The sequence below is a fragment of the Cavia porcellus genome, unplaced genomic scaffold (assembly GCF_034190915.1).
Source record: "Cavia porcellus strain 051 isolate PalLab524CR breed Dunkin Hartley unplaced genomic scaffold, mCavPor4.1 scaffold_3, whole genome shotgun sequence".
Taxonomy (NCBI): Eukaryota; Metazoa; Chordata; class Mammalia; order Rodentia; family Caviidae; genus Cavia; species Cavia porcellus.
Genome location: NW_026947486.1, coordinates 62,286,283 through 62,301,200, shown reverse-complemented (window position 1 = coordinate 62,301,200; position 14,918 = coordinate 62,286,283). Strand labels below are relative to the sequence as shown.

Here is a 14,918-nt window from a genome sequence, read left to right as displayed (position 1 = left end):
CACACCTTCACCAACAATGAAACTTGTTTTAGTAAAGTGTATTTCCAGATTTTTTTCAAGAGACACACTTGCACAAATGACCATTGTATAGTGTAGGAATATGATTTTGGCCAAAAACAAACAGAAAAGGCAAAAGAGTTGAGAATCTCGTCATTGAAATTACAGAGAAAGTATTTGGGATTGGTAGTTGACTACTATTTATTTTGGCCTGTAATGTATGCCATATTTCATCAAAAATAGAATTTACATAAGTTCTCAAGCCATATAATAGAAAGTATTAGATAAAGTCTCCAGTCTTCAGTAAATTATGTGAAATCTTTTGGGTAATGTGAATAGATTTCTCAACTGAAAAAATCTTGGTAGACAATAATATTGTTAGGAATACGTAGAAAGGGAATTCAATCATTAGATACCAGATAATTTTGAAAGACGAATATATATCACACTAATTTTTAATTGAGGAAAACTGTTTCTGAACACAGTCTTAACGTAACCCCAAAGCTAAGCTGCTTTTATTGAAGGTGGTACACAGGACCAATTCAGTCTCCCCTTGAACTTTAGTGTATGGCTTTCCATGGGAATCAGTTTTCACGTGCATTTTTCTTTTGATATGTGTTAAGGAATGCAGTCAATCTCATATTACAGGGCCATATTTTTGGATATACAAAGATTAATTCTTTGCGTTACTAAATGAAAATAGAGCAATACATGAAAGCCACATAATGAAGCATGGGTACCACAGCCCACTCTTTCCAATGCAATTTTACATTACAGTGGTATCCCATTATGAGTAAACAGAATATTGCTTTCATAGTTTGAAGCCAAGCAAATGGAAACACATTATAATTTCCTATATAACTTCCATTCACTTACTGGTAACATTTTGTTCATTTCTGACACATTTTAGAGCTTTCACAAAGGACCTAATTGAGTAAGGAGGAATAGTGGGTGTTTCCCCACCCCACATGGAAGATTAACAATGAGATTAAAAAAAAATTCTACCTATATCTTTTATAATTTGTTTTATTTTGGGTGGCATAACCTGAAAACACCCAAGCTTAGTTTGCTAAAGTTGCGTTCAACATATACAATAAGGAACTGTTTCATTCTGCAAGTTTTTGGAATTCTTTCTTTCAGCAAAACATTGACAATTACTATTTAAAGGGACACAGTGCCTTTAGAAGAGAGGTAGTCAAGAACTGCTTTGAGATCTCCTAACAGTAGACAATATATTGTTTAGCCTAAAAGTAGTCATGTGGAGGATAAGATGATCCCAAACCTCTTACAGAAAAATTTGCATACCACTGAAGTCTTTTATGATTATACTTCTTCAAAGATTATAAAATGGCAAATAACTTTTACCAAAAGAACTTGAAATATATTTTCATAAAAATGTAACTGAAAAACTGCTATTCAATGAAAAGTTTGTTTTATTGCTAACCTCCATTCTGTTTGAGCTGTATTTGTATGTATCTATCACTTGCTAATTTACTGACAGGTTACTTAAGTATGCATCAGTAACACAGTTCAGGAACACCCCTCTGAAATGCAGTGTCAGCATAGCTAAACTTCATTTTTGTTTTTTAAATTTAAGTCACAAATCGCTGTGTCACAACTTTCCTTGTTGTCAGTTGATATAAATTTCCATAAAATATGTATGCAACTTAAAGTGTTGTTATAGATTTTTTTCCCATAAGAGTTGCAAAGATTTAAAATATTGTACTAAATAATGGCAAATATATGAATAGACATTCATGTTCCACAGATTGTGTGGAGATTTATCTTGAAGGTCAGTTCAGCAATATAAATAGAAATTTATAAATACCCATAAGCAAACCAATCCCTGAAATCCAAGAGCTGCCTGAATACTCATAGTTATGCTATGGACTTGTCTGATATAATTTCACAAATTATGAAATAAATAACTCATACACAGCTGTAGAAATGTAAAAGTTGTACAACCACTTTGGAAAAACGTACATAGCATATGATCCAGCTACTTCACTGTTTATCTAGAATAAAAATATACATCCATAGAAAATCTTGTGAATTTAGTGACTTTGCTTGTAATAATCAAATTTTTAACATAAATGTCTATCCAACAGTTGAATGGATAAACTATTAGAAAGTCATATAGTTGACTACCACTTGGCAATAAAAATTACTTGGACTATTGAGATACGATGTGGATTAAACTCGATTACCCTGAAATAAACTAGAGTCCACTCTTCCAAGAGTATATGCTGCATGATTCTTTAATTACAGAAAGTGAAAATGTCCCAGGTCATCAGAAAGCAGAGCAGTAAGTTGCCTGGGGATGGGCATACAGAGAAAAGTGAGAGGGTTTATGACGGGGCATTAAGAAGCTCTCGGGGGTGATACATATGGCCACTATTTTGATTGTGCTTATGGTTTAATACACCTCATAACTTATCAAACTATACTTTATTCGGTTTAAGGTATGCCAGTTGTATTTCCATAAAGCTATTAAGTAGAAAGCACTGAGTCTGGTGTGGTGGTACATCCCTGTGATCCCAGCATGCTGGGAGGTTGAAGTAGATGTGTTATTTGAAATCAGCCCAGACAACTTAGTAACTTAGCGAGACTCTGCCTCAAAAATAGAAACATAAAAAATGGCTGGGAATGTAGCTCAATCCTGAGGTCCTGGGCTCAACCATCAGTACCTCCTCCCCCCAAAAACCTGTAAAATAGCATTTGGATGACATCTGACTCTGTAGATAACAGAATGAGTTTTCTCTGTGGCAATTGTGTAGGACTTTGCACTTACTCATCATGCTAATCTGGGGAAAGTAACCAATAGCTGATTCAGTCTGGGAGATGGTACAACCTTTTTCTTTGAATGAACAAATAATGACACCTTCAATTCAAATCAATATATGATCATTTTACTAATAATTTCAATAAGCTATATTTGTAAGAAAAATTCAAAACAAAATTCAACTTTAAATTACTCTGAATTGTTAACTCATATAGTGGATACAAAATGTGCAAAACAAAATATTATTAAAAACAAAGAATGTGGTAATTTGTGTCATACTAAATTGGAAAGACAACTTGAGAGTTTCTATTTCTACAAAAGAAAAGCTTTATACATACTGCCTTAGTTACTTTTTTGTTGCTAAGACACAATACTCAACACTCACAGCTGTAAGGTGGAAAAATTTATTTTGGCTCAGTTTGTAGAGGTTTCAATCCATAGTCAGCTTGCTTAAAGGCAGGGAAGCACAACAGAGGAGAAATAGTTTACGGCATGGGTGGCAAGAAGCAAGGAAGGAGGGAGATACACCCTTTTAGGCGACACACCCAAGGACCCACCTCCTCAGACCAGACTTCACTTCTCAACATACATTTAGCTATAAACTCATCAACAATATAATCTATTGTAAGTACAGTATCATGCCCCTACAATCTAATCATCTCCCAAAAGCTTTACTTATGAGCATATGAGGCTTTGGAGGTACATTTAGTAAACCATAACATTTACTATATATTTTAAGAGAATATGCAATGAAAGATTACAACATTATATAACAGGAAGAGACGTATTAAGTGTTTCACAACTATTTCACAGAACCATATTTATGACATGGAAAGTTGTTCATGGTATACAAATAGTGTGTAGGGGACAAGTTACAAGTATTTATAGTATAATCATTTTAACTTAATTGAAAATCTCAAAGCATACACTTGATGGTTCCATATATAAAAGACATTTTTCACAGCTCAGATCAGGGATGGTAATTCCTACTGAATCTCAGAACCTCACATATCACACCAAATCCCTAAAATGTTTCCAGGGCTGTAAAGACTTTTCAGGAATCATTATTTTGTATTTTTAGACAGTAGCTTCTCTCCTTGCTTTCCTATTCTATATTAGTGGACCTTCAATTATGGATCCAAATTTCTCCAATTAAGTTTAGTCTGTTTTAGCTAGTACAAATGCAAACTGGGCTTGCCTACTAGTAAAAGATGGAGTTCTTTGGACTTTCATGTGACTCACAAAATAAATCTTAAGGGTCAAAAAAAGTATGATTTTATGAGAAAAAATCAATTACCTTTTAAATTCAGGGTATGAAACAGTATTTAGAACAATTTCAGTTCTTTAAAATAAAAATGATGGATAGAAAAAGGAAGGATATATAATGTTTTACTTCCTTACATGATCCACATCTACATCTTATTTGTTCAACAAAATTTTGGTTACCTAGTATTTCCCAGGTACTGCCAGGAAAAATACATACATCCATGTCAGACTTTTCTCTTGACTTTATCAACTATAGCTAAATGTTTAATGGACAAGTCTATTTGGAGGAAGTTAAGAATTGGAACACTTTGCAGAGACATCATCAACCACAAAATTAAACCATTAGTGCCAACACAGTGTCTCACAAAGAGCACTTAATAAATGTCTTCTCCCTATGCTACCTCCTTTTTCTTCTATAAAATAACTGACACAATGAAGCTGCCTAACAATTTAAGGGTTGAAAATGTAATAAAAATTAAAAAGTAAACAAACATCACATTTTGTCTGAGATTCAGTTATTTCTGTTTTGAATCAGTTCTGATTTATTTGGAACAGAGGAAAAATAGAAATCCCTTACAATAAGCTTTGCTTCCTAAAATGTATTGATAGGGTACACATACACACACGTGCACCACAAGTATAACTATAGGTACTATTATTTTTGTGTTCATATACCTTATTTCTGTAACTAGATTATAAATGCAACGTTTTTTTTTTGCCATTTGAAGTCACAGATATATCTAAGTAGATACTAACAGTAAAGCTAAGCTTACCTATAAACAACTGGTTTACTTTCTTTTTTTCTGACTTTTTTAACTTTTTATCGGTACCAGGGATCGAACTCATGATCGCCTGCTTGCAAGGCAGGTGCTTATGCCACTGAGCTAAATCCCCAGCCCCTAGAATTGGTTTACTTTCTTAAGTAAAATTTTAAATATGCCAGTTTAGACAACATGAAAACCAACGAATACTTTCAGATGTTAATACTGATTTGATATACACAAAAAATGTTCTAGCTCAGAGCTACAGCCTTACAGGTACACTGTTGAAGATATGATTTTTAATGTGTACACTGTAATAAAAGTTAGGCAATGATCTTTGGAAATGTACAGCCTTTCAGAATCTCTTCATTCTTGGCTTGTTTTACATTGTTTCAATAATCCCTTTAACTTCACGGAAAATGGCAGTAAGTGTATTATAACTCAAGTGATCAACAACTACAATTGAGCCCTTTCTTATATGCTCTTTTATGTTAATAAATATGGCCACAGCACTAACAAGATTGGCTTTTGCCTCTTTCTGATTGAAGATGAGTTTTAATGCTGACAATGCCTTCATATTGATCAAATCTCTGGCTGCAGCTGGATTTTCAGACATATTCACAAGTACTTTCAAAACAAGATTTCTGGTTTTACGATTCCCCTCAGACAGCAAATTTAAAAGTTCTGAAAAGTAACTAGCAACAATATAGTGATGGACAGAATCAGTAGTCAACTGCCCAAGTATCTTTAATCCAGTCTGCTGTCCAGGTGAGTTTAAGGGGAAAGACACTGTTTCCTTACACATATGCTTAACATGTAACTCAATCTTGCGTTGTCTTTCATCCACAGAAAGAGGATTCAGAGTAATTACAGTCTTTTTCCTCCTTTCAGGGGAAGGAAAACTGAGCAAGCTTTCAATAAGTGTCACTACACCCACTTCGTTAATGAATTCTTGGGCAAATGGATGAACATTATGGATACCCATTGCAATCTGCGCTATTTTATGAATGAGAGGATCAGTGGTTGACTTAAGTATGCTAACAAGTTTTTCAAATTCCTCAGAATCCAAGTAACATTCCATTTTGCAAGGGCAAGCAAATGGCTTAATACCATTCATTTCCCTGATCCTAATTTGCTGTCTAATTTCATCTATGGTCTGGACGCAAAGGTCAGAACCAAATGGGGACTCAGGAATAGGCTGTGAGCTTGAGCAAGTATTCCTAGAAGGGGAAGCTGCTGCTGCAGAAAAAGAATGGGTACTTCCTTCAGCTGAGGAAACAACAATAAACGAAGAGGGCTTTGTCTCAGCTGGGACCTGGGATCTAAATCCTAACACAGCTGGTGTTACAGCAGGGGCTTTGGGCCAGATAGTGACCTCAGACCAGTCCTTAGGTCTATTTTTTTGATTAATTTCATTCACAGGCAGAGGTCTAACTATCCTGTATACAGGTTTGGGCTCAGGGTCAAAACTAGTCTCATCTCCTTCCCAAAACCAATTCCCTATAACATTGTCTTCCTCTTCATCAACCCCTGACATAGATTTACAACTGGCCCCAGCCTCAGATTTCAACTCCTCAGCACAGACGTGGGCACCAGTATCAGCTTTATTTTCATCTTTAGCACTGGAATGATTACCAGCCGCTTCTCCCTTCCAGAACCAGGAACTGATACTGGCCTCTTCCCCACCCCAGAACCAGGTATCAATACCAGCCTTATCTTTACATGTGGAGCTGGTAACCCCATTCTCAGCCTTGGAACTGAAATCATCTATTGCTTTCACTGGAGCCTTAGGCTCTGGCAGCGCTGCTTCCTTCATCTCATCAAGGACCCTGTTTTTAGATACTACCTTTGTCTCTGCCACTACATCTGTTTTATACCCTGTTTTGGCTTTTGTTTTAGATTGGGTCTTGGCTACTGGTTTGACTGCACTTGTAACTTCCTTCTCTGCTCCAACTTTAGCCTGTACTTTTGCCTTTTTCTCAGTTTTGGCCTGGCCCCTAGCCTTATTCCTTCTCCCAGTCATGGTTAAAGCCCAGTTATATAATCTTGTTCAATCTCGGCCTTGGTTTTCACTGTGTACCAGGTCAGTGTCTTTACTTTTCCAGTGGGTCAGAGATGAGCTCGTTAGTGAGAGTCACTTGTCAGCTGAGCAAGTCACACAGTCCCCTTTCTAATAAAACCTTTCGCAAGGGTATGGCCAGAGTAGAGGCTCACGCAGGCTGCAGGAAGATGATGGCTTCTGGCAATCCAAGATCAGCACAGCTACTATGAAGATAGACCTGAGATGGAAGAAAGAAATGAGTCTCCTCCAACTTCATTTCTTAATGCAGACAGCCACATAGAAGAACATATTAATAGACATCGCTTGTACATTAGAAGTCAATTAGTAGAAAACTCAATTATCTCATTTTATCCCTTGCACATTTTCAACATACCCTCCAATACTACCATTCAGTTCTCTGTATCAAACAGAACAGGCACAGTAGGTAATCTTACTAGAATGGAAGGGTAAGGAGAACCCAGTCCATTTGGGTACACACCACTAGCCACAACAAATCTATCCAGACAAGCTTCATATCCACCTTCACTTATCTGATAGAATTTTATCCTTCTTCCTCACTTCAACTGTTACTAAAACCTACAGCTGACCTACAAGCTGACCTATGGACAAAAATATTGGCAGAATTAGAATTTTCAGTGACAAACTGTTTTGTAATACTTCCCCTAACAAATCAAGTTTTATAATACTTCCCCTAACAAATCAAGTTTTGTAATACTTCCCCTAACAAATCAAGTTTTGTAATACTTCCCCTAACAAATCAAGATTTTGGTTAAATACTTCTCTGATCTCCTTAAGTGTTCCTCATAGTTTTTTTTTTTGTATCTTTTGCCTTGTATCTATGAATTACCTACCAAGCTCACTCCCACCCCATTTAACAATACACAAATGAGAAGGCAAAGGTGTCTGGAAAACTGGAAGATAATGGCTCCAAGATATTATCTTATCTCGCCCACTGGCCAACAGTTATGCCACCCCTAATTAATAGAAGCGCTCATGATTACATCATACCAACCTTGAATCCAAATGAATAGATTTCGTTGTTTCTCAACTAACTTCCAAGTGAACAGCTATCTATAAAAATTTTTCTGGGAACCTAGAGCAGACAAGAGAAGCAGAGAAAAAAAAACAAGAGGCTGAGATGACATAACAGGCTTGATGAGGGTTATACAATGTTAAATGTTTCTCACCTGTCTGATGCTCCCCAATATTTCCCCAGTCACTCCCCTTAAGATCTACAGTGTATATGATTAGACCTCCTCCCAATTCTGAAGTCATTCATTCTCCCATTAGACTTTTACCTCTTTACCTGGACAAATACAAAGTACAGGAATAGGGAATACGAAACTACATTTAGCACGGGGGAAAGTTAACAGGTACTATTATTTCAATATCAATTTTACATGCTCTCCTTCCCCATGCATATCCAGATCACACCTTCTTTACTGCTAATGCCAAACTGCTCACAAGGCACAGGTTCTCAAGCAATGCAATCCTTCCAAACAAAGATTTCTGTGATTGGAGAAAAGCAGTAATCTAGAGAAAAAAATTCAGCAGAAAATCAAGAAAATAGGTTGACAATGGTAAAAAATATCAGGATAATGGATAGATTTCCCAGAATCAAAGTTCAAAATTTTTTGTGAGGGTCTGAAACAATAAAAATTAAGTCCAGGTTCTCTCAAGGCTTCTCCAATAACTGTCAGACACAGAAATTTTCTGGAGGGACTGCTTCGTCATAAAGATGTGAGGATCTCTTAAAACATACAGATTTTCAGAAAAAGAAACTAAAGCAGATTGGCTTCAAATGTTCGAAAATGACAAGAGACTTACTCTCTACTTCAAGGCCCATTTTCACACATCAAAATAAAAAATAAAATTTACTATACTACCAAGAAAGTAGATCGTGAATAAAACAGATTAATATCATGCTATTTGTATAGAAAACCACTGATATGAAAATACTCATCTACGCCATTTGCTTGAACCAGAAAAGGTGTAGAGACTCAAATATATAATACAACAAAACAGTTATGTACTAAAAGCAGTTGACTATTTCATTTTGGTATCCACATAGTCCAAGCTTTACTGTTCATATTTACAACAATTCACCGGACCTGCCGCGCAGATAGGAGAATCTGCCACCAACAGGAGCCTGTGGGGAGGGAGAGTACGCAGGACATAGGGTCCAACTGGCCCCGTTCAGGAATCGGGGCCTGAGTAGCAAAGGTGAGCCACCTTCCACCAGCTGGGCTGGACACGGAGTCTGCACGCCAGTGCCCCCCCCCCCGTTGTTCCCTGGCGGCCTACCCAGATACGCCCCGCCCCCACTGCCGCGCCGCCGTTTCTCCAGCAGTAGGCCCCCACCTGTGCCTGAGCCTCTCCGAGCAGACACTGTGGAGATCGGGACGCGGGGGTCAGAAAAGCCGGCCAGCGGGTAAGCGGTCGCAGCGGCTGGCCCCCACAGGATCCCACAGAGCCTCTCGGCCTCCTCTGGGCTAGGGCCAAACCTGCACCAACACCAACCTCCTCACCACCAGGGGTCCACAGATTCTACGCACCTCTTTGCCGGGCTGGCTACGCCCAGCTCGCCTCCTTCCTGCTCGGATCTGGGGGCCCGCTGTCAGTCTGTCCACAGAGGAAGGCCGCCCCGCATCCCCCGCAATCCCTTTACTCTAAGGGTGCAGAGTGCAGGATTTCTGCCTACCCCTCCTCACCTGTTCGCCACACTCCACTGGCAGCCACACACACGGGTTCCCGCCGCTTTCCTGGTTCCTGCGCCACCAGAATGGCAAAGAACCGTCCGCCTCCCGCGCCTCTGCACCAAACACGGAAGGAGCTGCGCAGGACGCGACGCAGCCAGAACCGCTGGCCGCAAAGGTGTCGGGAAGGGGGGCGGAGGGATACGGCAGGAACCGCTCAACGCCCCTTCTCAGGCCCACCGTAGTTCCGACGAGGTGGGCGGGGCCTGGGCTAGCCTCGGTCTGAGGGGCGGCTCGGTACCCGCCCGCCTCAGTAGTCCCCAGCGCACCCTGACGTGCAGACCACCACTCTGTCTCCCACGCTACGCCACTATACCCTGTGGGGTTGGCGGGCGGCTGTGGGCTGCGAGGATGCGCGAGGAGGGGGCAGCAACATGGGGAGGTTGGCGGCAGCGGATGGATACCAAGCCGCCCCTCTGTGAGGCTGCAACGCCGTCTGCGGTGCGCCGCCCCCTCGTCTCCACTCCCCCTCCTTTCTAGAAGCTGGGGGGGGGGGCGTGTCAAGAGCTGTGGCTTGGCTTGGCTTGGCTTGGCTTGGCGTGGGGTGGGGTGGGGTGGGGGGGTGGCTGCGCAACAGGCAGCCATGGAGGCTCCTCAATGTTTGTCTGTCCCTGCTTTTCCCACCAGGATGGTGAGGAAGGTACTTCTGCTCTTGAAGAAACTGAGATGGGCGCCCCTCAAGGCTGCTTCTCTTTCAGAGGAAGACCTCAGCCCTCGGAAACCAATCACTGGTCTGGGTCCTGGGCTGAGAGTCATTTTTTCTGCCATGCAGACTGTTTCTCAATCCCATGTGGGAACTCATTTGATTACTGTGCTGTCCCCACAGTTGCCCAAGAAAGAAGTCCTTCTCCTTTCAGGACATGCAGGGTGTCAGTCATGTAGTTCTCTTTCTCTGCTGTCCAAGGGCCAAGAGTCAGGCACCAGCTGAGATCTTAGTCATGGCTTCCAACCCAGTCTTTTTTCAGGAAAGGTAACCACATATACTTCTCATGGCGACTCTGAGCTGGTTCTCTATATTCTCCCTATAAGCTTTGCATATTGCTTAATGAATGCATATTCTCCTTTCCCCTAAATGTGTGTAAGGGTTTGCTAGAGTGGGGTAATTTTGATTACACTCTATGTCTCATGAAGGAAGTATTCTTTTTTAGGTCTTTTCCACCACTGTATCCTGTAGGGCGGGAGACAAAGTTGTCAGTAGTTAAAGCAAGGTTGGGGCATTTGGGTAATGAGAGTTCGATAGATAGCATCCTTTAGGAGTTGTATCCCAGTGCTAACCTTGTAGCTTTGATACTTTTAACTCCAGAACTTAGCCCAGATTTACCCACAAAATAAATAAATGGTCTCTGCATGGCTTTTCAATGGAGAAAAGGAGTAAAAGGAGACTGCAGACATTGTGAACTATACCTGAAGTACACTTATGTTAGAAATAGTACTCATATTTCCATGTTAAATTACAGGGCACAATACTGGCACAAACCCAAAGAGTAATGGGTCAGAATACAGGATGCAGAAACAACCCAAAGCACATCCAAGTATTTTGCTTCCACAAAGGGGCCAAAGCATTTACAGGAAGGATATACCCCTTGATAAATGGTGCTGGGAAAATTGGCTATCCACATGCAGACCATGGGATCTAGACTCATATTTATCTCATCATGCACTCAACTAAATTAAAAATGGATCAAATAACTAAATGTTAAAACTAAAACAGTTAACCTGCTGGAAGATAAAATAGATAAACCTCTTAAAGTCAGACTTACGAAAGGACTTTCTGAATAGAACCCTAATTCCATAAGAAATAGTGCCTAGAATTAATAAATAGGATTATATTAAAAAGCATCTGCACAGCAAGGGAGACAACAAACAGAGTGAAGAGACAACCTTACCAAATGAGAAAAAAATTTTGCCACGTATTCCTCAGAATAAGGGCTAATATCTAGAATATTTAAAGAATTCAAAAAATTAGAATTCCCAAAATAAAAGATTCAGTCCAAACATAAGCAAGTGAAATGAAGAAACACTTTCCAAAAGTATAAATGGCATATATATATATATACATATATATATATTCAAATGTTCAATGTTGCTTGCTGTTAGAGAAATGCAAATTTAAACAACATTGTGATTCTATCTTAACCAAGAAAAAATAGTCATCTTCAATAAGTTTAATAAGAGTTGTTAATGAGGCCTGTGGAAAAAGCAAACCTCCGTCATTAATGGGAGTGTAAATTGGTACAACCAGTATGGAGAGTCCTCAAAAAACTAAAAACAGAAATTCCATTTGGCCCAGCTGTTCCACTTCTAAATATTTTCCCAAATGGTTTAAATATATGCTATTGCAATGATACATGCACGCCCATGTTTATAACAGCATAATTCACAATAGTTAAATGCTGAAGCAGCCTGTATATCCATCAATAGGTGAAGAGGTAAAGAAAATATGATATGTTACATAAATTGGAGTACTTTGCAAGAAAAAAAAAAACCTTAAGTCATATGTAGGAAAATAGATGCACCTTGAAATCATACTATTAAGTGAAATAAATCAGACAACCTTAAATATTGCATAATTTCTCTTACATGAAAAACCCAAATATGAAGAGCAAAATAAAAGACAGAGAAGAGAAGGTGATAGATCTTTCCTAAATGGGGAGGGAGTGAAGATGTAGAAGGAGAGGGAGGAATGGGTGGGGAAGGGGTTATAAAAAATAAATTAAGATGTGCTATGTACATGTAGCAACTATCAAAAAGGAATTTGTGGTATATGTTGCAAACATGCACTACTAAAAAAGTATGGAAAACAAAAAGAAAAAAATGATCTCTTTACCTGGTTGTTTGTATTTTGGGGGAAGGTATCTCAATCTGACACACCCATATGTGATTTAGAATATCTGAAACTTGTAAATTGAGCATTCCTTATCCAAAATGCTTGGGACCAGAAATTTTTATGAGGTGTAAAGTATGTAGTGATTATTTAAATAAAAGTATTATTTCCACAAAATATGCATTTCCCCTGATCTCCCTCAAAATATCCCTCTGAGTTTGAATACATTTATCCCATCATTCTTGATATGTTTTTGAAGCAGCTCTGGAGGTCTTTTGTGACTCATATAGAAGATTTGATCTTATGATGAATGATGCGTTGCCTATCATCCAAAAGAAAGGCAGGTCATAAAAGCAGTTACACTATGTCTTCGTGCACATTCTTCACCATGTCTGGCAGAGTACAAACTCTGGTTCTTCTTGGGGTCCTGTCCAATATTGTCTCCCCACATTAATGAATCAATTTGCAATTGATTCACGACATCATAGCAGCCATAAGAATACAACTAAAGACATTCACAGAGGTGGACTTCTAGAAGTACTTCACAAAGTGGCAAGAATGATATAATAATTATTTCCAAAGAAAGGGCAAGTATTATGAGAGGAATCAATGGCAATGTGTCTTTCAGGGTAATGTATTTATAAAGTTTAATTATTCAGTATATTCACAAGTCATACCTTGTCCTGGCTGAGCATGCCTAATTCAAAATACTGAAATTATCCAAACTGAAGCTTACATTTCAAGCATTTCAAACATAAATTTGGATTATTTCATATTAAGGATGTTGAACTGTCAGTCTCTATAAATATTGAAAAATCTGAAAATTTGTAAAATCTGAAACACTTTTGGTCCCAAGCATTTCAGATAAGATACTAATCTATCTGTACAAGGATATTTATTAAAGATAGTATTTATTATAATAGCAATTATAAATAATCTAGATGCCATCAGTAGGGGATTAATTGAAGTGTGGTACATTTATTTTATAAAGTACTGTACTATCCTACCCTACTTTGATATGAGTGAATTAACTTTCCATAAACCAGAATGGAAATACCTTGAGAAACAAATTGAAGATTAAATGCAAATTTTAAATATATATGATGCATTATATAAATACATATAAATATATATATACACATATATAAAATAATTTGTGTTTATATATCCCCCCAAAGCTTCATGTGGTTATGAGGTGGGGCTTTTTGTATGCACCTCAATCTAGAGTTTGTGACTGGTTCATTGTCTAGTGCTTGGATTGGGGATGTGAGTGCTATACCTGCCCTAGGGTGCATAGCCTACATAAAACATAAGGTCGGAAAAAAGGATTTCTCTTTTGCACTTGTTTTAGCTGTCTCCTGCCATCATGAACTGTTGTCCCTCTGCCACACCACCCTGTCTTACAGTCAGCTGATTATGGACTGAAACCTCTACAAATTGTGAGCTCTGTCTTTAACTTTGGGTGTTGGGTATTTTATCCTAGCAATAACTAGGATAATATATATATGTGTGTGTGTGTGTGTGTGTGTGTGTGTGTGTGTGTGTGTGTGTGTGTGTGTATGGGTACATGAGTATATATCTATGTGCCATGTTCAGCACTGCTCTCAAAGTTCCTGGGGAGAAGGACAGTGAGAGGATAGAGAAATAAAGATAGGAGACAATATACAGAAAGCTGAGATCAGGTGGAGCACCCTCTCCAGATGGGAGGAAAGGAACTGCTCAAGCATTACAGAGTGTTTATTTATACATTTGGCAGGATGATGTCATGTGATGCCCCCTTTGTCTATCAAACCCATTGCTTGGGGTGCCTCGTGACTTAGTTTTCTGTGAACTGAAGCAGTTTGTGCACATGGCTTGGCTCAGGCACTCTTTGTTCTCAGAAGGGGTTTGCACTGCCCCTACACATGTGATCAATTTCTAGTTTCAGCCAGTCCCCACATCTCCCCCTTTTCTGCTTTGCAGTTGCAAGTGATTGGTGGTCAGCTGAAATTGGAGAAGTTGTGTTAGTAGGACTCTGCAGATGGTTTTCTTATGTAGTTATAATTTTCTGTTGGATATTCAAGATTAAGTTAAATGAGACCTGTATTAAAATAAAATTCATTGCTTGTTATCCATCAAGGTCAGTCAAGTCTGCTCAGGAATTTCTTTGGAACCAAGAACAGCACCTATCAGTTTTTCTGTCAGTGTCAGCCACTTGAATGAGTTACAGTCATTGCTTGATCAAGTTGCTTTCTATGAAATCTTAGGAGATTTTTCTCTGCTGGTGACTCTTCTTAAGCACTCTACATATTATTGATCACTTTCCTGTGTGGTCCTGCAAACTCCTTGGTCAGAAGACCAGGGATTCACCAAGTTATATGATGTTGCAGCAGAGATTCTCTTATGTCCTGGGTCCTCATTGATATTGGATGGCTAGGGCAAAAATACTGGCTGTCCTTTTAGCCTATATATTTTTATAAATTTTGGTCTT

General features: G+C 38.8%; 1 protein-coding gene across 2 annotated transcripts in view; it reads right to left on the bottom strand.

Annotated features, from left to right (window-relative positions):
• Positions 1–3,169: 3,169 nt before the first annotated feature.
• Gprasp3 (G protein-coupled receptor associated sorting protein family member 3) overlaps positions 3,170–14,918 on the bottom strand; it is a 43,235-nt gene continuing 31,486 nt past the window's right edge. Inside the window, exons 1-3 of one of the 2 annotated variants that reach the window (XM_003471027.5) lie at positions 9,580–9,751; positions 7,881–7,961; positions 3,170–7,085 (exon numbers count right to left, since the gene is read on the bottom strand). In XM_003471027.5, coding sequence (XP_003471075.1) covers positions 5,189–6,829 — 1,641 coding nt within the window. In that variant the 5' untranslated portion in view covers positions 6,830–7,085; positions 7,881–7,961; positions 9,580–9,751 and the 3' untranslated portion in view covers positions 3,170–5,188. Of the gene's footprint in view, positions 7,086–7,880; positions 7,962–9,579; positions 9,752–14,918 lie in introns of those variants that run through there. The other variant, XM_063246216.1, reaches the window with a different exon arrangement.